Source organism: Mya arenaria, chromosome 17 (assembly GCF_026914265.1).
Source record: "Mya arenaria isolate MELC-2E11 chromosome 17, ASM2691426v1".
In the NCBI taxonomy this organism is placed as follows: Eukaryota; Metazoa; Mollusca; class Bivalvia; order Myida; family Myidae; genus Mya; species Mya arenaria.
Genome location: NC_069138.1, coordinates 38011742 through 38039400, shown reverse-complemented (window position 1 = coordinate 38039400; position 27659 = coordinate 38011742). Strand labels below are relative to the sequence as shown.

The window sequence follows — 27659 nt, the reverse complement described above, 5'->3', positions numbered from 1 at the left end:
ACAGAAGGAATAAACAAATAAAAATGATAGAAGTTGAAAATAACTATACTGTATATGTAACATGCCATTTGGTTTTGATAATATGGTGCAATGTAACAGATGCTTCTGTTGGTTTCACGAATATTGTGCCAACACACCTTCAATTGATAATTTCAATAACCACCAACGAATTTTTGTGTTTTTCATATATAAGTAAAAGTTTATTCAAAAGTACACAAATGAATGTACAGTTATTTTGTGTAAACTCTTTATAATCAGCATGCGTCTATATTGTAATGCATCATTTTTTTCTTATCATATTTATGCAGCTGTGTTGTTCATTTCGGATACAATTTATAACTTATAATTGACTTTGTATTTACAATAATTATTGTCTATTATTTTGTATATAGTGCATTACATATGATATATTATTTCTATCTATCTATTTACATTACATGTATCTGATATGTATTATCATCAGTGTGACATGATATATTTCTGTTTCATAAATCTATTTATATTCAATGCAAATGCACCTTGTGGGTATATGTCAAGTACAACGTTCAAAGTTCTGTTGTAATAATACTTTGTTTCCTTCATAATTCTAGGTATTAAACCATTTTTAATAATTTGAAATGAGGTTTTATTCTCTATTAAAAAGAGCAGTTTGTAAACAATCAAATATGTTTTATTTTTAAAAGCATAAATTAAAAAACAACAAGTGAACAAACTATTTTTACGCTTGACTAAACACATAAAAATAATATTTATTGACTTAAACAATAAAACTTCAATGTCAATATTTGTGTTCTTATTCCATATTGTATGCGTTATTAAACACCTTATTCGTGTAAGTTGAAAACCCTTCTTCGCCTATGTTGTATGCGGTAATGTATTTCTATGTTGTATGCGTTTTGATTTTGCAGATTTCACGACACACTTATTTTAGAAAAAAACGCGGGAATTTGCAGTAAACACGCAATACTGAAATTAAACTTCTCTAATTCTCAAATGTTCAACTTAAAAATGTCTTAAACCGACAATTCATCGTATTTCATCACAATAAAAATGCAAACTAAGCAGAGGAAGGTGGCTATTATGGGCTATCGATCTGTTGGTAAGTCTAAAATAGGTTGGGTAAAAGTGACCGGTTGTCTTGTCGAAAAATGTTGACAAAAAACCTACAACATCAGTAAGGCCCACTTCCAAAATTAATACCGGAAATACACCAGGAATTTGAGTCATTATGATCACAGACCTATAAACCATGTGCTTGTTATTTGTGAAACTCACAATTCTTAGTGCGCTCGGCAAATACTTGGACAATTTCGCCAGTAAAGTAAACCTTGGTGGAAAAGTCTGCCCGGTGTAGGCCTCGAACCCACGACCGCTGGAACACTAGCACGGAGCTCTCACAACTGATAACCTGGTGTCTGGTTCTAGCTCACACACACAACACTCCTCCTCCAATTAACCTTTAAGGCCGCCAGAGGCACTCTAGCCACAATAATGCGCGTGTAGGGAACTTTTTTTACATTTGGATATTCATTTTGTTCCCTAAATGCCACAAGTCGACTGATTCATACCAATGTAAAATATATTCTTTAACTGTTACTCAACAATATTAAACAGCGCATTAAACATTAAAAAAAAACACAAATGATAAACATAAATAATTTTTAGCCAATACCTTTCACTTATTACACTTGTGTTTTATAAAATACAAATTTAAATCGATCTGTCAACAAAGCATTGCCATTTTTTAACTATCTAGCAGGTGCCCATTATCTTTCTGCTCAATATACTTAGCGCTGGGATCTGTCATTCTTGGCTAGGAAAACAAGTGGGATATGGACGCGTTGAGTCGCTAACACAAAAATCGTCAAAGACTCTGAAGCAGCTGTTTATATGGACTAGAGGCACTCCTGCTGTTTACCGCTGCCACCAGTTAAGTAAACAAATGGAAGAAAAGTGTGCCCGGTGTGGGGCTCGAGCCCACTACCGCCAGAACATGTTTATTTCTGCCAGAAATCGCACATATAATTAGCAATCAATATGTTTGTAGTTATGTCTTTTCCATTCATTGTGAGACATAATGTTTTTGCCCTGTCCGTCAGTCAGTCTGTATGTCACACTTCGCTTCTGCTCAATAACTATAGAACGTTTAGACCCGGGAACTTCATACTTTGTATGCTAGTTGGTCATGACTAGTAGATCAAAGGTTAAGGTCCCCTTGACCTTGAGGTGAAGAAACGGTTTCCGCTCAATAACAAAAGATCCTTTGGGTCCAGGAACTTCTTACTTGGTATGCTAGTTGTTCATGACTAGTAGATGACCCCTAGGCCTAAAAAAAATTACATTTGGCTCGGATTACCCGACCCTACCTACGGAATAGGCGCTGACCCTACCGTTTTTATAGTCAGTTTGAAAAAAAAATGAAAAACTAAAACAAAACAAATATTTTTAAAAAAATTTAATTTTTTTTTTCAATTGCTTTTCAATATGTAGTTTAAAACCTTAAATGCTTTCTCAGAAGGTAACTTTAACACCATAACCGTCTTATTTAAAACTTATAAAAAAAAAAGCCTACCTACCCTACCTATTTTTGAAAAGGGTGTAACCAGGGGTCGACACTAACCATTTTCCCAAGGGATCCCGAAGGGACACCAACATCTGAAATCAGGTGTCCCTTCCTGAAATTAAGAGTCTCTTCCATTTTTTACATTTTTTTTTCATTAATGAGCCTGTTTTAATATTAAATTGAACATACAAATCCAGTGCCTTTTACTTTTCAATTTGTAATTCAAGTATACACCATATTAACATGTTTTCAACAGCATGCAATGACAAGTTAGTTATAGCACAATGTCACCCACGTGAACCTCTGGCAATGGCAGAGAGGAAGATTTGGGTCTTAAGTCGGTAGATTGGGTTCAAAAGTGGTAGAATCACACAATGGGTACAATGTAAACAAAAACTTGATTTTGTTACTATTTTTAGATTTTCGGAAAATACTCATTAAAAATGCCATGGTTCAGGGTCTTGTCAGATGTCATTGCTTTTGATTGAAAAACAGTAGGAATATTACATCTGGCTTGTGAATCAATCAGACTGCCCAACAAGTATAGTGCATACTGGAAGAGCAGACAACTGGAAAATAGTGTATGTTTATTTTCGTGCCATTTTCGTGCCAAAATGTCATAATTTTTTTATCCATTAATTGAAGATAAATAATAAAACTTTGGGAATTTTATTTCTATAATGATTTGATCAAGGCATAAAACAAAGAATGTTGAATAGTAGGATGGCTTCCCAATAAACTAGTTCCGTAGGATGCCAGTCTTTTGTGCCGTAAATGTTACTGTAACAACTCAATGGTCGCATTATTAAGGCATCAAAGTCAGCAGTTTTGGCATCTTTTTGGGCGGTTCTGACACTTGAGCAAACTAGTTCACCATAATTATTGTACCGATTATAAAAGTCCGTCACCTCTGACACCATAATTATTGTACCAATTATTAAAGTCGTCACCTCTGACCTTGCTGATTATGTAAACAACAAAGCGGAAGCATTAACCCGCATGCGCACTGTGAAATGACCTGTTTATTTATAGATTCATGACGTAATTATAGTTAAAAGGTCAGCCATACTTTCGCTTTAGTGTGTGCGACGTATTAATATTAATATCTTTTTTACATGCACTGTCAAGAAAGTTAGGGGGACCCAAATTTAGGTAATTAATTCATGAAACGCTATTTATTTATTGATATTTAGCTTTTATTGGTCAAAATTTAAGTGTCCCGACGGAATACCGGACTTTGAAGTTCAGGTGTTCCTCCCGAAAAATTGGTGTCCTCGGGATCCCGGGACCCCGTTAGTGTCGAACATTGGTGTAACCCTAACCAAACAATTTTTTTTAGGCCCTATTGATATTGAGATCAAAAGGTCAAAGGTCAAGGTTACCTTCAGATAAAAAACGATATGTTGGCAGTGACCTTAAGCTTAAAAATGGTTTCTGCTCAATAACTAAAGAACGCTTGTTCCTAGGAACTTAATACTTGGTATGCTAGTTGGTCATGACTAGAAGATGACTACTATTGATTTTGAGATCATTAGGTCAAATGTCAAGGTCACCGTGACCTTGAGGTGAAGAAACGGTTTCCGCTCAATAACTAAAGAACGCTTGCACCCAGGAACTTCATATTTGGTGTGCTAGTCGTTCATGACGAGTAGATGACCTCTATTGATTTTGAGATAACTAGGTCAAAGGTCAAGGTCACCAAGACCTTGAGGTGAAGAAACGGTTACCGCTCAGTAACTAGAGAACACTTGCACCCAGGAACTTCATATTTGGTGTGCTAGTCGGTCATGACTAGTAGATGACCCCTATTGATTTTGAGATAAATAGGTCAAAGGTCAAGGTCACCATGACCTTGAGGTGAAGAAACAGTTACCGCTCAGTAACTAAAGAACGCTTGCACCCAGGAACTTCATACTTGGTATGCAAGTTGGTCATGACTAGTAGATGACCCCTATTGATTTTTTGATCAGTCTGTTAATCAGTCAGTCTGTACGTCACACTTCGTTTCCGCTCAATAAATAAAGAACGCTTGCACCCAGGAACTTCATATTTGGTGTACTTGTCGGTCATGACTAGTAGATGACCCCTATAGATTATGAGATCAGTAGGTCAAAGGTCAAGGTTGCCGTGACCTTGAGGTGAAGACACTTGCACCCAAGAACCTAATACTTGGTATGCAAGTTGGTCATGTAGATATTCCCTATTGATTTTGTGATCAGTAGGTCAAAGGTCAAGGTCATGATGACCTTGAGCTGAAAAATGGTTTCTGATCAATAATTGAATAACGCTTGCGCCCAGGAACTTCATACAATGCAAACTTTGTTTACATTTTCCAAGATTAATCAACAACACTTTTTTCTCTTCATTATTTAATACGGATGAATAAACCAAACATCACTGTTAGTTCGTCTTCAGTCCAAAATTACAAATTTCATGTCCATCATTTATTTTTTCTCAGCTACGACCACACAATAGGGGAGACGAGCGCTTTTTAAAAAAAGCAATCTCTGGTTATTGTTGGTTTTAAAGAGCCCACTAAGTTTAATTAAGAATTAACTATGAATTAAAGAATATTTGAATAGGTTGGGTTAAGGTCAATGTTTGAATTGATCAGTTACCTCCGAAAATCATCATACAGAGATGAAATAGTCGGACTCGGTTCGTCCACAAACAGGAATTTCTATAATCAAATCGCAGTTAAGCCTAACTAAGCTCAACTGTGAATTAATAACTTTGCTTGTTAATTAATTTCCATGGGATAATTATCGACTCAAATGAAAGTGCCGCGAATGAGAATACTTTAATTGTAACAAATAATGCATCAGTCAAATGTAACCATGGCCCCAGCAGGTCCAGGGAGTAGCAGGGACTTTGACTTTCGGTCCAGCCAAGACCGGGTAAAATCCCCACCCTGAACCCTAGGGATCCTAGGTAAGGCCCATTCCCCGCTATATTTGGCGCAAAGACAAAACCATTGATTCACCCGGCCCGGGAAGGTCCATTTCCCTGGCTATCCCCGGTATACCTCCGGACCTGGGGAGCGGTGGTTACAATTGATTGGTGCATAGCATTGTATGTGTTTTTATGCGATGGTAATGTGTACGTAGTATGTGCGTTCGTGCGTCTGTAAACAATTGCTTGTGAACACAATACAGTCTTCAGTTTTTAATGTATCTCTATGAAACTTGCACAGTATTTAGATATCCATTAGAGCTCAGTTCCTGTCGAAAACCAGCCAGATCCGCCCAGGCATGCCAAGATTATGGGCCTTGAAAGTATAAAAAATCAGTGCATCTGTAAACAATTGCTTTTGAACACGATACAGTCTTCAGTTTTGATTGTATCTCGATGAAACTTGTACAGTTTTGATTGTATCTCGATGAAACTTGTACAGTATTTAGATATCCATTAGAGTTCGGTTCCTTTCGAAAATCAGCATGCCTAGATATAAAAAAAATGCTATTTTTAGCTAAGTCTATTTTTAGCCAAGTCTACATGAGAGAAGTCTATTTTTAGCCAAGTTTACATGTAAAGTCACAATGGCTTGTGAACGTTTGTTCAAATTATGCCCCTGGGGTCATTACTGGCCACGCCCCTGGGTTCACAGGTTTGTTATACTTAAATTGGGAAATGTTAAGAACCTTTTTGTCTGAAACAGCTATGCAGATCCTTGCTATTTTGAACAAGGCTTAATTTAGTGGTCCACTACCATGGTTGTTCAGATTATGCCCCTTGGGTCAAAACTGGCACTGCCCCCGGGGGTCACAAGTTTCCTAGGGACTTATTAAAGAAATGTTTTCAAAATCTTCTTGTTTCAAACCACAAGGCCCATACCTTTGATATTTGTTGTGGAGCATCATATGATGACCGTCTAGCAAAACATTTGAAATTATGCAGGGTTCAAATTTAACTTTGAAGAGCACTCGCAAAATTTTGCGAGTGCTTTTTGAGGCAACTCGCAAAATGAAAAATCAACTTGCAATTTTATTATTTGCTTTATTCCCTTATAATATTGTCTAATTAAAGTAAATATTTACACCTAAGACATATTATGAATATAAAAAGTATCAATCTTGAGTGACTCGACTACTGGAACTTGTTGATGAGCTTATTTACCCTCGCCATCGGGTAATACGCATTGGGCGAGCACGCTACAGATTTCATGAAGTCTATAAGTATTAAAAACAAAAACATTTTAAATTTGAAATAAATAAAAGCAACAGTAAATGTAGCATGGATGCTTTGGACTATAAAATATATCGAAGTCTATTCTTTTTGACAGTTGGGCGGATACAGTATATTAAAAGGTTGATGGGGTTTACATATAGTGGACAAAAGCGCTAAATTTAGCCAAAGATCGAGCTAGGTGATTACGTCATTTGTATTCACTTTGTAATGGGAGCATTCGGAGCAACCCGGAAAGATTCCAGATAAAACTCGGCCTTTCCCGTAATTGTTCTATTTTTGAAAACTTACTAGAGCGTGACTCCGTACTGTCTTCTTTATACTGGTAGTGTAAACAAGTAGCGGAGTTAGGTTCATGTTTATTCTACTTTCCTTTTAACATTTTGTGGTCTAGAAAAAGCCACTCGCAGATTTTTGCGAGCTTGAATAAAAGTCACTCGCAATTTGCAAATATCGCTCGCATTTTGCGAGTATGCGAGTCTAAATTTGAACCCTGTTGTGCCCCTTCAAATTGTCGCCACTTTTGCGATTTTGTCGCAAATTGCGACAATGGCGATCACCAGCGGGAGCCCTGCCTTGGGCAAAAGCTGGCCCCACCCCTTTTGACTTACTTTTTAATTTTTAAAGCTACAGCAATGAAATTTTGACCATGTGTACAGTTTTGCAAACGAGCATTAATGTTGTCATGGGATGTCCTTGACTTTGACATTATGATCAACTTTTTTATTTAAAGCTACAGAAATTAAATTTTGACCATGAGTACAGTTTTGAAAGCAAATATGTTTTACCCTCAGATTACCTTTACTTGGCACATATTAAAATAGTTCATGCAACTAATCTGCTTACAACTCTTTCTGTCCTCAGATGTTAAACGTGCATTGTTTTTCAGCTAGCCCAAACACAAAAAGTGAACTAAATATTTGTTGCCTATTACTCATACGTACATGCTCTGTATTGAAAATTACCACAAGAGCCATGCCAGTAGAGCATAGGCCCTCTAGGGCCTCTTGTTCATATAAGTGTAGATTCAGTCATTGTCTAACCTGAATGGTTTTACCGATGGTTGGTTGTGACCTATTGCATTTTAGAAAACCATTCAGTTTTCAAATATTAATTTTTTGCATTATAAATTGGACATCAACAACACATCAAATTAACTTTAACCGGTCTACAGTCGTTTGTTTTTTTAAAACAACAAGTTAAGACAACATTTTTATCTCTCCTGGTTGAAATAATTAGGCGGAGAAAAATCAAAGAATCACAGACTTTGAGTAAAAAATCGTACTTGTTAACAACAAATACATCACAAATTAATTAAATACAAACTAAGGGCTAGATCATACAGCAGTAAATATGAAGATTGCATTGGATATATGCAACTCAATTTTTCGACCCTAATCAAGTTGGTGGACATCTGGAAAGTAATCACATAGTAAGATCTCGAAATGAAATTGGGCTGCTCGCGTTAGTTTTAGCTGATCACATAGGAACAGTAGGGAGTTTCCAATCCATTGTTTAAAGAAGTTTTTTAAGTTTATCTTACACGTTGTTTTACAATGTAAGTTTCTATTATCTCTTGTTTTATATTTGGTTTTTGTAGTTCACATTAATACCTCAGTAACCCATGCCATGGCTGCCTAAAATCAAACCATAAAAAGCTGTAACAAGACGTTTTAAGGTGTAAACCAGTAACTTTTGCGATCAGAATACAGAAGAGCAACATGTTTTATGCTGCCTGCCTAAATCAGCATGTACCAATTGTCCTAGTTGAAGAGGAGAAGCAGAATGTTGTATAATTTCTTTGCCAACTTGACTTGTATTAAGAAACATCGTGTAAATGGCTCTCCTGAGTCAGTGATTCATGGAACTGGAATACTTAAATAATTATAGTCAATTACGATAGCAATAACAATAGATGGTTATAGTACTAGTAGAAGAAAATATTTTTCTTTTCCAGGAAAGTCCAGCCTTACTATTCAGTTTGTTCAAAACCAGTTTATTGATTCCTATGACCCTACCATTGAAAATAGTAAGTATAGGAACCAGCATTGACATGGAAGCAATAATATACTTACAAAAACAGCATTCACACATATATACTAGTAGTTTATTTTTACCTTATATAGGCCTAAAGAAATACATTTTTTTTTGGGGGGGGGGGTTAAAGTCACCTTGATGTTTTAAATAATTTAAATTAGGTTTGACATATAGTGACCGAACTTGTCTATAGGAAGAGTTTATGGAGACCTTTCATGGGATTACGTTTGAGGCCCTTAGGATCAAGGTCAAGGTCAAAGATACTAAATGGTTGGTATTGAATAACTTCAGTAAAGGTTGACATATTGTGCCTAAACTTGTTGGTATATATGAAGAGTTTCTAGAGACCTTTCATGAGATTGTGTTTTGGGCCCCGAGAATTATGGTCAATGTCAAGGTCACTGTTGTTCAAAATAGAAAAATGGTTAGTACTGAATAACTAAAATAAGTGTTGAAATAGTGTGACCAAACTTGGTATATAGGAAAAGTTTATGGAGAGCTTTCATTGGAATTGCCCTTTGGACCCCCAGTGTCAAAGTCATTGTTACTAAAAATAGATAACCATTCGGTTCTGAATAACTTTATGGTTGACATACTGTGACCAAACTTGATATGTAGAAAGAGTTTATGGAGGACTTTCATGGGATTGTGTTTGGGCCCCTAGGATCAAGGTCTCTGTGACAAAAAATAGGAGCAAGCGGTCGAAACTAAATCTCCTCTGCCAATTATTAAAAACTGTGATATACTTTTTTCTCATAAGGTAGAAATACTGAGTTTCCTGTACATTTATTTCAAATTAAACTCGATATCATTTTTAAGAATCATTGTTTTCGACATTTTTTCATCCTTTTTGGTATATTAAAGTGACTTGCTCATGGTTTGTAAAATGCACAAGATGCACAAAAATACCAAAAGCTGGACTCCATCAGCAAATGTTGATATTTGCTCAATTATCGTCTTTCAAGACCACAATTTTCATTAGCATTTATAACGCGATAGAAAATTTATTACGGCTGTGGTGTTGCATGATTGGTTGATTGACATTAACACATGATGTTATCAATGTATCCTTAACAGGTCAACATATCCAACACTTTTGTTAAAGTCACGGTGTCGTGTGGACTAGCCGGAAGTTTTCTAAATTAATCTTAACTTTACTGGCATGGGTTCAAACCCCACTTAAACCAAAATACTTTTTTATGCCATAACTATATTTTTTATGCAATTACGATATCATAGAATAAAATAATGATAGAAGTGTTTTCAGATGCATTACCAGGAAAACTAATTTTTGGTCCAAGAACATGAGTGAGTCACTTTAAAACATTCGTATTAATTTTGGTAAATCTTATTTGGGAGTAAGACTGCATCTTTGTGTGTGTTATAATACGTAGTTTAAAACCTTAAAAGATTTATACAGAAGATAACTTTAACCCCATTCTCCAATGATGACAGTAACGTTCTTATAAAAAACCTAATAGAAAAGAAAGAATAAAAAGCCTACCTACCCTACCTGTTCTTTTGAAAAGGATGTAACCGTAACCAAACCATTTTATTTTTGCCTAAAAGGGGAATGATTCCCAAAACTGAAAAAAGCACTTTTTCCCTTAAAAAAGGACTTCCCAATAAATGGTTAAAAAGTTAAACTTTATATATAGCACATTACAAAGTTAAAGTTTTTTTTTCTAAAATGCCAAAAATTATCCCCTTCTCAAAGGCATCCGGTATATCCCCCTTCTCAGAAAAAAGCCCTTGATAAGTTATACATTAATGATTTAATTTACATGAAGGCTTGTAAAATAGAATTGTGAAGTGTAATACAGAGATGAATAAATCTGTTTGGTAGAATTCACTGCCAATTAAATTGTGAAGTGTAATTCATAAATGAATAAATTCTTGGCTTGGACAGAAAATCCTTCTGGTAGAATTGAATTGTGAAGCATAATTCAGGGATGAATAACATGCTTGGGGTAGAATTGAATTGCGGAAATCACTGATAAAATTTGCTCTTTTTCTCCAGCTTTTCATAAGTCAGTGAAGATAGCTGGTCAGGAATACGCCTTACAGCTGGTTGACACGGCAGGACAGGTAAGGCACCAGGGTAAGATATGCATTACAGCTGGTTGACACAGCAGGACAGGTAAGGCATCAGGGTTACATATGCCTTACAACTGGTTGACACGGCAGGTCAGGTAAGGCACCAGGATTAGATACGCCTTACAACTGGTTGACACGGCAGGACAGGTAAGGCCCCAGGGTTGGATATGCCTTACAACTGGTTGACAAAGCAGGTCAGGTAAGGCACCAGGGTTGGATATGCCTTACAACTGGTTGACAAAGCAGGACAGGTAAGACACCAGTGTTAGATAGGCCTTACAACAGGTTGACATGGCAGGTCAGGTAAAGCACCAGGGTTAGATACGCCTTACAGCTGGTTGACACGGCAGGACAGGTAAAGCACCAGGGTAAGATACGCATAACAGCTGGTTGACACAGCAGGACAGGTAAAGCACCAGGGTTAGATACGCATAACAGCTGGTTGACACGACAGGTCAGGTAAGGCACCAGGGTTAGATACGCATAACAGCTGGTTGACACGACAGGTCAGGTAAGGCACCAGGGTTAGATAGGCCTTACAACTGGTTGACCCGACAGGTTGGGTAAGGCACCAGGGTTAGATACGCCTTACAGCTGGTTGACACGACAGGTCAGGTAAGGCACCAGGGTTAGATACGCCTTACAGCTGGTTGACCCGACAGGTCAGGTAAGGTACCAGGGTTAGATATGCATAACAGCTGGTTGACACGGCAGGACAGGTAAGGCACCAGGGTTAGATACGCCTTACAGCTGGTTGACACGGCAGGACAGGTAAGGCACCAGGGTTAGATACGCCTTACAGCTGGTTGACATGGCAGGACAGGTAAGGCACCAGGGTTAGATACGCATAACAGCTGGTTGACACGACAGGTCAGGTAAGGCACCAGGGTTAGATAGGCCTTACAATTGGTTGACATGGCAGGACAGGTAAGGCACCAGGGTTAGATACGCCTTACAACTGGTTGACACGGCAGGACAGGTAAAGCACCAGGGTTAGATACGCATAACAGCTGGTTGACACAGCAGGACAGGTAAGGCGCCAGGGTTAGATACGCATAACAGCTGGTTGACACATCAGGTCAGGTAAAGCACCAGGGTTAGATATGCATAACAACTGGTTGCAGGGCTTTTTCTGCCCATTTTGGGAAAAAGACCCTAGACATTTTGGGAAATTTTGCGTCGTGAAAATGCCAAAATTGGGAAATTTTACAGTTAAAAGAAAAAGCTGTCTAGTCTCCTGTGAATTAGGTAATGATTTAATATTAGTTGTTTTCCCCTTTAAAAGACCCACAATGGCTGAAATATCAATCATTTGGGTGTAAATATCTATTGCAATAAATCATGACAGATAATATTTCATATTTCCGATTTCTGAATGTGATGAAAATCAATGATTTCTGAGTTCAATTACCAAAAAAACTTCACATGACATAATTTATTAGGATGTTGAAAATGAACCAGTACAGGTAAAAATAATTTCTAAAAAAAAAAAAAAAATATTTTTTTTTTTTTGGATTGGGATTTTTTTCTGAAGATTGGGAAAAATATCTTATATTTTGCTTTGGGAATGGGTCCGATAGTTGGACCCGTGGGTACTATAGAAAAAGCCCTGGGTTGACACGACATGTCAGGTAAGGCACCAGGATAAGATACGCATATCAACTGGTTGACACAGCAGGACAGGTAAGGCACCAGGGTTAGATACGCATAACAGCTGGTTGACACGGCAGGACAGGTAAGGCACCAGGGTTAGATACGCCTTACCGCTGGTTGACACGGCAGGTCAGGTAAGGCACCAGGGTTAGATAGGCCTTGCAGCTGGTAGACACAGAAGGACAGTTAAAGCACCAGGGTAAGATACGCCTTACAACTGGTTGACACGGCAGGTCAGATAAAGCTGCTTAAGATATGCCTTACAGCTGGTTGACAGAGCAGGACAAGTAAGGCACCAGGGTAAGATATGCCTTACCGCTGGTTGACACGGCAGGACAGGTAAAGCTGCTTAATATATGCCTTACAGCTGGTTGACAAAGCAGGACAAGTAAGGCACCAGGGTTAGATACGCATAACAGCTGGTTGACACAGTAGGACAGGTAAAGCACCAGGGTTAGATACGCCTTACCGCTGGTTAACACGTCAGGCTAGGTAAGGCACCAGGGTTAGATAGACCTTACCGCTGGTTGACACAGCAGGACAGGTAAAGCACCAGGGTTAGATACGCCTTACCGCTGGTTAACACGTCAGGCTAGGTAAGGCACCAGGGTTAGATAGACCTTACCGCTGGTTGACCTGGCAGGACAGGTAAAGCACCAGGGTTAGATAGACCTTACAACTGGTTGACACAGCAGGACAAGTAAAGCACCAGGGTAAGATACGCCTTACAACTGGTTGACCTGGCAGGACAGGTAAAGCACCAGGGTTAGATGCGCCTTACAACTGGTTGACCTGGCAGGACAGGTAAGGCACCAAGGTTAGAGAGCCCTTCCAATTTGTTGACACGGCAGCACAGGTAAGGCACCAGGGTCAGAGAACCCTTACAATTTGTTGACACGGCAGCACAGGTAAGGCACCAGGGTTAGAGAGCCCTTCCAATTCGTTGACACGGCAGGACAGGTAAGGCACCAGGGTTAGAGAGCCCTTACAATTTGTTGACACAGCAGGACAGGTAAGGCACCAGGGTTAGAGAGCCCTTCCAATTCGTTGACACGGCAGGACAGGTAAGGCACCAGGGTTAAGAGAGCCCTTACAATTTGTTGACACGGCAGGACAGGTAAGGCACCAGGGTTAGAGAACCCTTACAATTTGTTGACATGGCAGGACAGGTAAGGCACCAGGGTTAGAGAGCCCTTACAATTTGTTGACACGGCAGGACAGGTAAGGCACCAGGGTTAGAGAGCCCTTACAATTTGTTGACACAGCAGCACATGTAAAGCACCAGGGTTAGGAAACTGGTTCAGATAATCACTGTAGTTCACCTTAGAGTTTGGAGACCATAATATTTAATTGTTTGCTGTCCAAATTCATAGAAAATTCCCAATTTTTATGCCCCTGAAGGTGGGCATATTAAAATTGCACTGTCAGTCCCTCTGTCCCCATGTCTGGCTCAATAACTTGTGTCCGAGCTGTAACTTTCTCTTGTATGGACAGATTTTAAAATAACTTGCCATATATGTTCAACATACCAAGACCACGTGTCGTATGCAAGACACGTGTCCCTACCTCTAAGGTCAAGGTCACACTATTCACAATGGAAAGCTGCATATAAGGACCATAGAGTATAGGTTGTCGTGTCCGGGCTGTAACTTTCTCTTGTATGGACAGATTTTAAAATAACTTGCCACATGTGTTTGACATGTGTGTGCACGACCCGTGTCCCTACCTCCAAGGTCAAGGTAACACTTAGGTGTTTATTCACAATGGAATCCTGCATATAAGGACATAGAGTATAGGTTGCCGTGTCCGGGCTGTAACTTTCTCTTGTATAGACATATTTTAAAATGACTTGCCACATGTGAATGCTGCATATAAGGACATAGAGTATAGGTTGTCGTGTTCGGGCTGTAACCTTTTTTGTATGGACAGATTTTTAAAATAGCTTGCCAAATGTGTTTGACATACCAAGACGACGTGTCGCGTGCAAGAGCCATGTCCCTACCTCTTAGTTGAAAGATACACTTAGTGTTTGTTCGCAATGGAATGCTGAATATAAGGACAAGAGTATAGGTTGTCAAGTATGGGTGGTATTTTTCTATGTTCAGAGGCAATTTAAAAGAACTTGCCATATGTATTTGACACGTAAAGGCAATGTCACAGGTCAGTGTTTGATCTTTAACTTTTCATGTACTGACTTTGTTCATAGGTCAATGTCACATTCGGGGGCATTCGTCACATACTGTGACAGCTCTTGTTTACATTTGATCCATGTCCGATATAAGAATAAAACCTACCAATTTTCTTTATGTTTTGCGTTTTACCACTTATTAATTTATCCGTAGTAATCAATGGTTATTTTTTACGCCTACAAGTGTAAATCCTCCATCAAATTAATTAATAAACAACAAACACGAGTTCACTGATTTACACATGTATTGAAATGAATAAACACCTTCTGTCGGCTTCAGATCAAATAGTCACATCGTGTAACGTCACATAACTCAAAAGTTATGCCCTCGAGTGATATGGCCCCGATGATCTTGTGGAGAGCATGGACAATGTTATGTGGGATTAATGTTTCTGCATGGTGTTGACTCAGATTCTAAACTCAGTATTGCATTTCTAACTTTTATTCATCACGTTGCAAACTAAATTATTTTTGAAAATAATTATGGGTTTCTGAATTCTTAGAGTGTCCCAACTCTGAATGAATTACAGTACTCCTCTATTTCCTTCAAAAAAGTTTTAGAGGAAATTGGCTGGAAATATTTCGGCAAACAAATTTATATCTTATCTCTGATAATGAATATTTTACAGTTTAACACAAGAAAGTCTCCTTAATATATGGAATGTAAATCAATTGAAATATTTGCAGAGTTGCTGTGAAAAAAACAATTAATTTACTATTGCTAACTTGAACTATTTGATTTCATTAGTTCATAATGGGTTCCCTACAAAAAAGTGGTGCTACATTTTTTTGCACTTGCTTGTCCATTAGTAAACCAAACCTTGTTTTCCAGGATGAGTATTCCATACTACCTCAGTCGTACTTCATGAATATTGATGGCTACATCCTGGTCTACTCAGTCAACTCTCTTAAAAGGTACAGACATTAAAAATACCAAATAATCTTTGATTTGGAAAGAATACTACAATTAATGTTTATATAAATGTGAACCTTAAAGAATGACTTGTAACAAAAAGTTTTACAAAAAGATATAGGCAAAGAAACCTTTGTAGGCGATCTGATCTTCACTTGCAGAAAAACACTTAGAGACTGACAATCTGCTCAAAATGAAGACAAACATTTAATTGGAGAACCATGCCTTTTGTGTGTCACTTGATGTAGCTTTCCCTTTGCCGTTCCAGTTTTGAAGTAATCCATTTTGTGTATGAAAAGCTGCTCGACATGAAGGGGAACATCGGCAGTATTCCCATCGTCCTTGTAGGCAACAAGTGCGATCTCACCATGGAGAGGTAATACATTGTTTTGTAGTGATAATTTTATCAAGGCTTCAACTTGAACATTATTTTTAGTTTGTTTAATTCTGGGAGAAAAAAGTCAGTTTTTTGTCATAGTCTTTGTGTTTGCATTGCAGTAAAAAATAAATTGGCATTCAAGATACTGATAATTCGAATGAACTTGGTAGACATGTTGCCACAGACGGGACCAAGTGCTGGTGCTGATAATGTACGCATATAAAAGTGCAAACATGCATATCTGCTCTTGCATTAGCTATTTTGGCCTGATTTTGTATTTTCCCCGAAGTCTTCCGTAAATGACTGGTTATAAGATGATAGTGGTTAGGCCACAACAAATTCATCATTTGTTCTATGGATTTTGCCAAAAAAAGTGGGAGCGAGCGAGTTAAAAAAATTAGGCTTTGGTACCTTCTGGTATCAATCATGGGTGTCTCACGATCAGGGAGGATGGGTGGGGGAAAGGGAAGGGGGTGGGGGTATACCAATACAGGTGCCAATGGATCTAACGGGCATCAAAACGCAGGCAAAATCCCCTCGACGTCTGGCCTGGAGGACACGACGGTCTGGCTCAGGACTGTGCGACCTCCATCGGGAAGCCATTTGTAGTGGGTGTGCATTAACGACCACTCAACTTAGGAGTTCGATTATTTATTTTATAACGTTGTCGGAGAAATCTTAAACATATAATAAAACATATAAAAGTATATGCTAATCATATTACTAATTATGCCCACCTTTGAAGAAGAAGGGTATATTGCTTTGCACATGTCTGTCGGACGGTCCGTCGGTAGACCAAAGCTTGCCTGAGTGATAACTTAACAATTCCTGGACGTATGGTCACCAATCTTTACATGAAGGTTGAGCATGACCAGTAGATGACCCCTATTGATTATAGGGTTCATCGGGTCAAAGGTCAAGGTCACAGTGACCTTTAATGGTAAAAGGATTTTGAAGCTTGTCCGAGTGATAACTCAACAATGCCTAGACCAATGGTCATCAAAGTTGACATGGAGGTTGGGCCTGACCAGTAGATGACCCCTGTTGATTCTGGGGGTCATCGGGCTAAAGGTCAAGGTCACAGTGACCTTGAATGATAAAAGGTTGTCTAAGTGATAACTCAACAATGCCTGCACCCATGGCCCTCAAACTTGACATGGAGGCTGGGCCTGACCAGTAGATGACCCCTTTTGATTTAAGGGGTCATTGGGCCAAAGGTCATGGTCACAGTGACCTTGAATGATAAAAGGTTGTTTTAGTGATAACTCGACAATGCCTGCACCAATGGCCCTCAAACTTGACTTGGAGGTTAGGCCTGACCAGTATATGACCCCTATTGTTTTTTGGGGGTCATTGGGTCAAAGGTCACAGTGACATTGAAGGCAAACTTAACAATTCATTGACCTATTGTTATCAGACTTAACATGAAGGTTGGCCCTGACTAGTAGATAACCCCTATTGATTTTTGGGGTCTTCAGGCAAAGGTCAAGATCATGTTGACCTTTAACATGAAAAAGTTAACGAAGCTTCTCCCAGTGATATCTCAACAATGCCTGGACCTATGATCATCAAACTTGACATGGAGGCTCGGCCTGACCAGTAGATGACCCCTATTGATTTTAGGAGTCATCGGGTCAAAGGTCAAGGTCATAGTGACCTTGAATGCAAAAAAGTTCTTGGAGTGTTAACTAGACAATGCCTGCACCCATGGCACTCAAACTTGACTTTGGGGTTGGGGTTGACCTTTAGATATGACCCCTTTTGATTTTAGGGGTTATCGGGTCAAAGGTCACAGTGACCTTGAATGCAAAAAGTCTGGATAATAAATTGACAATGCCTGCACCCTTGACCCTCAAACTTGACATTTAAGTTCTGGGTGACCAGTTGATGACTCCTATGGATTTGGGGTCATTGGGTCAAAGGTCATGGTCATAACTCAAATTTATCATTAAAATTTTATCATAATGTTTGACAAACATCTCTTGTTTATACACAAAATACAATGACAATGGGCAGTGATCGGCATATATCAACAGAGACTTTGCGGTCTAATACATAAAACATTCTAAGACATATGAATAACAAACTTACCAGGCACGTCTAAATAATAATTACATAAATAGAACTTCAATATTATTGCTCAAAGATAAGAGCGAATATTCTTATGAAATAAATCAATAAGTAACAAATGTTGCAAATGAAGTCGATGACTTGCGTCATTGATGATACAGAAAAGAATGATTTATTTGTATATGTTAATAAGGGCATGTGCAATGAAGCCGGAAAAGGAGAGAAGGGCATTATCAGCCAATCAATCACTCTCATAAATAAAGATCAACTCGCATAACCAGTATTTACGCTCTGACGCACCTGGAAATCAATGGATATTGACGGACAGTAACGCATATAGGACAATAACCACGTAGCACGACACTAAACATTACGAGGCAACAAATACACAAACAAAACAAGGCAATATACGATACGGAACCATACCAAACCCACAAACGGTTAAAATACGGAAATATGCACCTTGGTACACTGATATTCACTTAAAACGTGTATTTTACATTGCGAAAACTGAAAGTAACTGAAAATTAGTACCGGAAATGAATAACAACGGTGCATCCTGCAAAATATTCCCGACAAAAAAGATTGTCAACAATTATCATTTTGTCCTGACACGAGGAAAGTTTGCTTGCGAAGAATGTAAAGCATGGAAGTACCTTAAAAAAAAAGGCGAAGTCGACGTTGCAGGTTTAAATGTTAAGAAAAAGAAATTCAGAAACTAGGTGAAAATCAGAAGTTAAAAAAAATTTCCATGCAGCTAAATAATATGTATAATTTAATAATTTTTTTTTTTTTCATTTTTCAAATTTCGAATGGCAAATCCGACGAACAAATGCTGAATTTGTTGTGGCGTTATAAGATGCTTGCAAAAAAATCTGTGAAAAACTCAAGAAAAAAACTTAATCTATGATATGGGTTTGAGGACGCATTGAAAAAATGTTAAAATCGTCTGCAACCATCGGCCACCATGTTTGTTGACAATGCCAATTATTTTTTTCGTAAATAGTAATTGTAATTTTAATGCCAAGCAGAATATTCTTTCTGACGGTGTATCGTAAACAATAACCTGTCAAAATTGAATATTTTATAAAGCAAAAACCTTAAATTGTACGTGTTTGTTCTTAAAATATTGATGGCCCCTTTTGAAAAAAATACTTAACCATTCAGGGTTCTTATTATACCCCCACAAACGAAGTATGAGGGGGTATATAGGAGTGAGCTTGTCGGTCGGTCGGTCTGTCGGTTTTCATGGTTTCCGGATGATAACTCATGAAAGGCTAGACAGATTTAAAAAAATTTTGGTACACAGGTGTAACATCAGAAGATACAGGTCAAGTTCGATATTGGGGCTGGTGGGGCCAAGGTCAAGGTCATTGTTACTAAAAATAGAAAAACGGTTTCCGGACGATAACTCATGAAAGGCTTGACAGATTTGAAAATTTTTTGGTACACAGGTGTAACATCAGAAGATACAGGTCAAGTTCGATATTGGGGCTGGTGGGGCCAAGGTCACTGTTACTAAAAAAAGAAAAACGGTTTCCGGATGATAACTCATGAAAGGCTTGACAGATTTGAACATTTTTTGTTACACAGGTGTAACATCAGAAGATACAGGTCAAGTTCGATAGATCCTTCAAAAACTAAATGAACAAATATTTACCATAATAGTAATTGACACTTGGAAAGATGAACAAACAAAACAAATCCAGCATGCTTCATTTGAACCAGATGCCAGTGGAATACCAGCAGAACTTAAGTATGGCATATTTGCCACAGTAGTGCTTACTACAAATATTGACCTGTCAGATGGACTTGTTAATTCGGCTACAGAAACAGTCCCGGGATTTATTCCCAGGTGGATAAGGATGCATTCAAGCCCAAATATGTACTTGTAAAATTTGATGATGATCGTGTTGGAAGAAAAGCTCTTGAATGCTCTTGATGTCTTATTCCAGAAGAGATCAGCTAGAGCATCAGCTAGTTTTTCTTGTCAGCAGTGTAACTTCTAAATTTCTCAACAGATTTAAATAAAACAATATATGCATGATAAAAGAAGATACAGTGTGCAGTAACCTTGGAGTTATGGCCTCTTCAAATGAATGGTTTGCCATTCCTGTGTCCAGGCGGCATTTGGGGGTATTCGTCACTCCTGTGACAGCTCTAGTTTGGACTGGCATACTTGTTAAACTGGAGTGCATTAAAAAAATTACAAGTTTCTTCTGCCTTAGCTGACAAACTTGCACCATTGGATATTTCTGCCGTAACTCGCAAACTTCTGCCATTGGATATTTCTGTCTGAACTCGCAAACTTCTGCCATTGGATATTTCTACCGTAACTCGCAAACTTCTGCCAGTGGATATTTCTGCCTGAACTCGCAAACTTCTGCCATTGGATATTTCTGCCTAAGCTTGCAAACTTGTGCCAGTGGATATTTTTACCTTAGCTTGCAAACTTGTGCCAGTGGGTATTTCTACCTTAGCTCGCAAACTTGTGCCAGTTGATATTTCTGTCTTAGCTAGCAAACTTGTGCCAGTGGATATTTATCTTCTCAGATAGAAAATAGAGCTCTTGATTTTGGATTACCTGAAACATTGTATTAGTTGCGCATGTTCTGGTTAATGGTGTGAGTCCACCTCATACCATGATGCTATGTCATTTGCTTATTTGAGCACTTCAGTCTCTAGATTGTTATATGTATTGGTTTTCCTACAAATCCTCTAGATTTAAGAGGCTTAATTTAGGATCTTTATTCAATTATGTATTTTGATCAGTCTTAGATTTAATAAATGGTAACATTTTTGCATACAACATTGTTTGATGTATGATAATTTGGTGATATTTTCTAAAATGCTTAAAAAAACAAAGAAATATGGGATTAGCGTCAGTTGAATTGCTGTTAATAATGGTATCAGATTTTTTTACATTTAACCTTTATTGAACATATGTAATGTGTCTTTATCTTTTATTTAACTGCAGGGAGGTGTCTACAGATGCCGGCCGGCGTTTAGGCGAAAAGTGGAAGATACCGTTCATGGAGACATCTGCAAAAGAACAATTTGTAAGTGTCTTCTTGAGTTACAGTAAACTTATCAAAAAATGAATTCTGCAAACTATAATTATGTTATTGGAAGCTGCTCGAAAAATCCCCGATCTAAAAAAATAATAATTGAAAATAGAATATTTTTTTATGTCCTATGCTGTGCTTTTTGTATATTTGTGTAAAATAAATTGTTGGGAAATCATCAGCAAAAAAACCCAACAACATCCATGGCACGTTGGAAAGATATTTCATTTTGGGTTTCCATTTAAATTCTAAAAATAGAAATGATGCATCACAGACGATAATATACCGGTAGTTGTCAACCTCTGCCATAAAAGCATCCACACAGATTAAAGTCAAAGGTAGTCAGAACAAGTCGTTCATTTCTGTAACAAATGACCTGAATATCATATAGTGCTCTTCGACCACTTCCATAAAGATCATGAGAATTTGGTGCTTATTTGTGGAGTTACCCACATATTTTCAGCAACATTTTATGTCATATCGAAAACTGTCAACATTGCCGTGAGACTTGAAACTTGAACAGTTATTCAAAAGTTCTTACCCCTAGGTAAACCTGCTGAAAACAAAATGATAAGTATTCTATTATGTAGATGCAACATTCATTTAACTTTTTTTTTTAGGGTTTTGACAGAAAATGTGAGCAATGTCTCTATTTTATGTATCCCCTGATTCTTTAATTGCCAATATGTTTTGTGGATTTCTTTTCCAACTTGCCATAACATTATTATTCACGAGGCTTTGTTTTTTGTTGGACCCTGGTCCCAGCAATTTTTTTCAGTATTATTCAAGTGATTTAAAAGATAAAACATTCCAACAATTCATTGAAATAGACCCTGATGTTCCAGTTGGTGAGGCTATATCTACCATCCTCATTTAGATTAAATGACAATTGTGAATTCTATTATTATATCACTGTTTTCTCTGATTTTACCCGTTTCTTTTAAAATATTCTAACAAACGCACAGCAAAATAAAGTGCAATATATTGGCGACGCCTGCTCCGACTAAAAACTAAAATGATGTTTTCAAATTATTATTTTTTCCCTCCTCCTACGACAGCTGTGGATCCAAGTAGTTTGTAAAGCATAGAATAGAAAAATAAAGGCCTTGCAAACTTTTAAAAGCATCATTAATGAATGTGCTGTGATAATGCACTAGTCAAGTGTAACCACGGCCCCCTCAGGTCTGGGGGTATACCGGGGATAGCTTGGGAAATGGGCTGTGTTTTTACTAAATCCATGTGGCCCCGCAGTGCCGGATGAATGCCATGGTGTTGTCTTCGCGCAAAAATAGCGGGGAATGCGCCTTATCTAGGGTGCGGGGGCATTGGGTGGGGATTTTACCAGCAGTTCCTCCCAGACACTGCAGGGATTTTACATGGCTTGGCTGGACTGAAAGTAAAGTCCCCGCTATTCCCTGAACCTGGGTGGGGGGGGGATGGCTACAATTGACTGGTGCATAACAGACATGTCATACCTTTTATGATGTGTAATATATATACTCTCTTAAATGTTCAATGCATCCTTAATCTTAAATAATTATTATAAAATAGTGTATGTTTGTGGTTGAAAGTTTTACATGGATGAGACCCATGTAAAGTAGACAACCATATGTTTCTATTTTTAGACTGTAAGCCGCTTGTTTGAGCAGATCATCATGACAATGGAGAAAGCTGGGAACATCCCAGAGAAGAAGGACTGTGTAATCTCTTAGATCTTATTGCCATGGAAAGAGCTAGTTCCCACTGTGTTGGCATGGCCAGGGATAAACTGTTGAAACGTACAAAGCAGTACAGAAAAGCTTTTTGTAAAATCATGATTCAGTTTTTATATGAAAATATCACTTGTGCCATGTTCAACCAATGACAAAGTGTCACAGTGGTAAGTACAGTGACAGTAATCCATCATTGGTACTCAACTACCTGCAGTAATGACCGGAGATGGGGAAGGAGTGAACGAAAATTATTGCATTGTGAATCGTACAAAGCAGTACATAATTACTTGTTTGAAAATTCTTATGTCAGCTTTTGTTTTAAGTATCATATGTACCATGTTCGACCAATTACAGAGTGTCACAGAAGTACTGTGAAGGTAAACCTTCAATGGTTTCGGATGATTAGGGGTGGAGAAGGGGTGATTTTGATTTGTTTCATTGTGATTCGTACAAAGCAGTACACAAAAACTTGTTTAGAAAATCATTGTCAGTTTTTGTATTTGGTACTTCATGTGCCTTGTTTGACCAATTCAAAGTGTCACAGAAGTACTGTGAAGGTAGCCTTCAATAGTTTTGGATGATTAGGGGTGGGGAAGGGGTGAATTTTAATTGTTTCATTGTGATTTGTACAATGCAGTACACCAAAACTTGTAAGAAAATCATTGTCAGTTTTTGTTTTCAAGCACATCATGTGCCTTGTTTGACCAATTTAAACTATCACAGAAGTATTGTTAAGGTAACCTTCAATTGTCCCGGAGATATTGATTTGAGGTGGGGAAGGGACGAATTTTAATTGTTTTTTGTGATTCGTACGATGCAGTACACAAAAACTTGTTAAAAAATCATTGTCAGTTTTTGTTTTCAAATGTCACATGTGCCATGTTTGACTAATTACAAAGTGTCACAGGAGTATTGTGAAGCTAACCTTCAATGGTTTTGGATGATTAGGGGTGGGGAAGGGGTGAATTTTAATTGTTTTAGTGTGATTCGTACACTGCCGTACACCAAAACTTTTTAGAAAATCATTGTCAGTTTTTGTTTTCAAGCACATCATGTGCCTTGTTTGACCAATTTAAACTATCACAAAAGTATTGTTAAGGTAACCTTCAATTGTCCCGGAGATATTGATTTGAGGTGGGGAAGGGACGAATTTTAATTGTTTTTTGTGATTCGTACGATGCAGTACACAAAAACTTGTTAAAAAATCATTGTCAGTTTTTGTTTTCAAATGTCACATGTGCCATGTTTGACTAATTACAAAGTGTTACTGAAGTATTGTGAAGGTGAACCTTCAATGGTTCCGGAGATGATGACCAGGGATTGGGGAGGGGTTAAATAAAAATGTTTCATTGTAAATTGTTCAAAGCAGTACAGAAAACTTTATGGTAAAATAATGTCACAGTCTTTGTTTTCAAGTATAACAGCAGTACGGCTACAGTTAACGATAAAAAATTCTCGAGTTAATGACCATTTGCTAAAGTCTCGAACTCTTTAAATGCAGCACAGAAATATTTCATTTGTTCTTCTGGCCTTGTGCCAAGTTGTGGTCATTGGTTCAAATTGAACAGTACAACCACTCGAATACAATCATTTTTATTCGTGCACATGTGACAATGGTTCTGTTATTGATTATCAACCTGTTAAGAGTTTCTGAAAATAAATGCTAAAATTTAAATCTAAGTCTTATTTGTTGATTAATATACATGACCAAAGTCAATGAACCACTATATCTTGCAAATGGTAAATAATAATGGAAAATGTATATTTTCCAAGTACGAGTACAAGTAAATTGTATTGTAGAAAAAAAATGTGAATGCTCTTTTTCAACAGATAATAAAGCATGTTATCAACATCACCTATTGAAACAAAAATAATCATCAACAATATGTAATTGGTTTAGATAATTATAGATTTTTTTATAAAAAAACATCTGTTTTCAAGAAAACTGTATCTTCAAGAAACTTGGTCAGAATGTTTATATTAATACTCTCTAGGTCAAGTTCGATTCTGGGTCATGTGCGATCAAAAACTAGGTCACCAGGTCAAATCGAAGGAAAATCTTGTTAACACTCTAGAGGTCTCATTTATGACTGTATCTTCATGAAAGTTGGTCAGAATGTTAATATTATTTTTTTTTAAGTCAAGTTTAAATCTGGGTCATGTGCAGTCAAAAACTAGGTCACCAGGTCAAATCATAGGAAAAGCTTGATAGCACTCTAGAGGTCACATTTATGACTGTATGTTCATGAAACTTAGTCAGAATGTTTATATTGATTAGCTCTAGGCCAAGTTTGAATCTGGGTCATGTGCGTTCAAAAACTAGTTCACCAGGTCAAATAATAGGAAATGTAATTTAACACTATAGAGGCCACATTTATGACCATATGTTCATGGAACTTTATCAGAATGTTATTGTTGATGATCTTTATTGGATCAGGTGAGCCTTCAGGGCCCTCTTGTTTCAAAATGGGCCCAAACATTGAATTATAATTATTTTTTTCACTTTTTTGGTCACCATGGCCCTTATTTGGATATATGGTTTAATGACTTGACAGATTATATTTTTAACATTTTGATTTTTTAGCTTGACTTTTATAAGATAAGGAGGCTTTACTTCTTGCCCCAGTGTCAGTGTGTCAAATGAAGTATAAAAAAGCTAAAACAAAACGTCAGTCAAGGACCATAATTTGTATTTAGGGTTAAAATGGAGTTATGTAACTGAATTGTAAGATGGTCATCAATAATTGTGCAAAGTATCATACAAACGATATTTAAATACAAATAATGGCCCTTGATTGACTTTTTTTTTAACCTTTTTTAACATTTTTTATAATTCTTTTGAGATGCAAATTTTTATATGTTTAACTAGGTTTTCCGTGGGAAAACTAGCAATTGGAATGACTTAAGTCGTTGATCGGATGGGAGGGCGAACTTAACTATGATATCGAATAATTTTAGTATTTAAAGGTTTGACATACAGTGACCAAGTCGGTATATAGAAGTGTTTTGGGGGATCTTCCTTGGGATTGCGTGTGGGGCCCCTAAGATCATGGCCAAGTTCTCTTACTTTGAATGAAAAAATGGTTGGTACTGAATAACTTAGTTAGGGTCGACAATTTCCTACAAAACTTGGTATATATGAAGAGGTGTTGGACACCTTTCATGGGATTGTGCTTGGGACCCCGAAAGTCAAGGTCAAGGTCACTGTTGCTTGTTGGCATTTGATCAGTGGTCTTTTGGTACTAGGGTAGTTGGCATACAATATTCACACACTTGTATCATGCAAGTTCCACTGTCTTGTGGCACTAATGGCATCACCATGCTTGTGAAAACACCCAGCTGCTGTCTGTCTTTCATAATGCACATCTCCATCTTATAAGGTGCATTCCAGCTTTTCACAATGCCTATGGTTAACAGTGATTTTTTATGAAAATGTTCTCCAGTGGTTTGAACTTTTGGGAGTAGGGTAAAATTGTTCTTGGTCCATGTTTGAACATGCTATTCAAGATCGTTCTCCAATCTTAAAACACAACTGGTCTGCTGGTGCACACGTCCGAACCGGATTAAAACTGATGAATAAGTATGGAAGGTGCCAAAATAAGAAGGGCAGACAACTGAACCATCGCAATGAGAACGAGTTCCCTCCCTTAATGATTATTAAATTTCCTAAAAAAAATGTTATTTTTGATCAATCATATACGACGTTGCAAAAATCACCTATTCTTCATTCGAACGTAAGTTTTCGGTTACATTTTTAAAAATTAGGTACTAATTTGCAGAAGATACTGCTATTTTTAATTGTATTGAATATTTATTTAAAATGTATATATAAGTATTGATTTTCTTTATACAGTATGCACGCAGTAGGGCAAGCGATCTGAATACTATACTTTGCATCATATAACATACCGGCATACATATACACAGTCTTTTAGACTGTATACTTTACGTTCAATACACGTTGTACATATATTTGCTTGTGTTTTAGGGGAAACCGGAGTATCTTTAGGAAATCCACTTGTCCGCCCTGGTGACCATAAGTTTAATAAGTCAGATTCAAAAAGATAATTTAAGATGTATAACAGCAATATGTATGAATGTTTCAACAGGTGACAGGACATCTGGCATATATAAGAATTGTTTTACGACACGGAATTCAAGATTTTTTCTACGCAAGTAGCTTTTAATGCATTGCATTATAACAGTTTGTATTAAGTAATTTCAAACACGTACAAAGAGAATATAAAACTATGATGGATTAGCAATGCAGCGAAATTTGTGGTACAGTTATTTAACGCTGCTGCCCTGCATAAGAACAAGTTATTCACAGTTAGTACGTACATATTGTAATATACAAATGTATAAATATATGAACTTTTGTGAATCATTGCAATCAGTTCAGTGTCTGTGAAAGGGTGCAACAGTTTGTGTTGTCTTACCGAACGTACTTTTCTGGAAACAGTGTACATGACAGCAGTTTTTATACATTGGTGAAAAAAACAACACATTTTTGTTTGAAATAGCAAACAGCATGACGAGAGTCCCAACACGTTTTTAACTGCTGGAATCAAATGTTTTTAATGTTTTTTTCCAGGTGTGTTTATAATGTTAAAGATCTTTGCAAGTTATATTGCCAGTCAACAGCAAAAGCCACCTCAAAAAAGGTACATAATGTATTTTTAACACTTGTTTGCTTATACACTTATTTGGAAGCGTTGGAAACGTATGAGAGATCATCACTTTTCTTTTTCCTACACATCTGTAATCTGTTAATAGTTACCCTTGGACGTTTCTCGG

At 37.4% G+C, this 27659-nt stretch overlaps 1 protein-coding gene across 2 annotated transcripts; it reads left to right on the top strand.

Moving 5' to 3' along the window:
* The first annotated feature begins 944 nt into the window (after positions 1-944).
* Positions 945-24537, top strand: LOC128224802 (GTP-binding protein Rheb-like). 2 transcript variants are annotated; one of them, XM_052934853.1, is made up of 7 exons: positions 945-1099; positions 8706-8777; positions 10806-10873; positions 15556-15638; positions 15905-16012; positions 21063-21144; positions 22776-24537. In XM_052934853.1, exons 1-7 carry the CDS (start codon positions 1051-1053, stop codon positions 22860-22862), a joined length of 549 nt encoding a protein of 182 aa, XP_052790813.1. In that variant the 5' UTR covers positions 945-1050; the 3' UTR covers positions 22863-24537. The 2 variants fall into 2 exon arrangements, with proteins under 2 accessions (XP_052790813.1, XP_052790814.1); XM_052934854.1 differs by lacking the exon at positions 8706-8777.
* Positions 24538-27659: the final 3122 nt, after the last annotated feature.

What these genes read in the sequence shown, in the direction of transcription:
- LOC128224802 (XM_052934853.1), top strand. Translation starts at nt 1,051, where the DNA reads ATGCAAACTAAGCAGAGGAAGGTGGCTATTATGGGCTATCGATCTGTT. An exon ending in TGACCCTACCATTGAAAATA is followed by an intron (nt 8,778 to 10,805) that starts GTAAGTATAGGA and finishes CTTTTTCTCCAG; the next exon opens with CTTTTCATAAGTCAGTGAAG. An exon ending in TGCGATCTCACCATGGAGAG is followed by an intron (nt 16,013 to 21,062) that starts GTAATACATTGT and finishes ATTTAACTGCAG; the next exon opens with GGAGGTGTCTACAGATGCCG.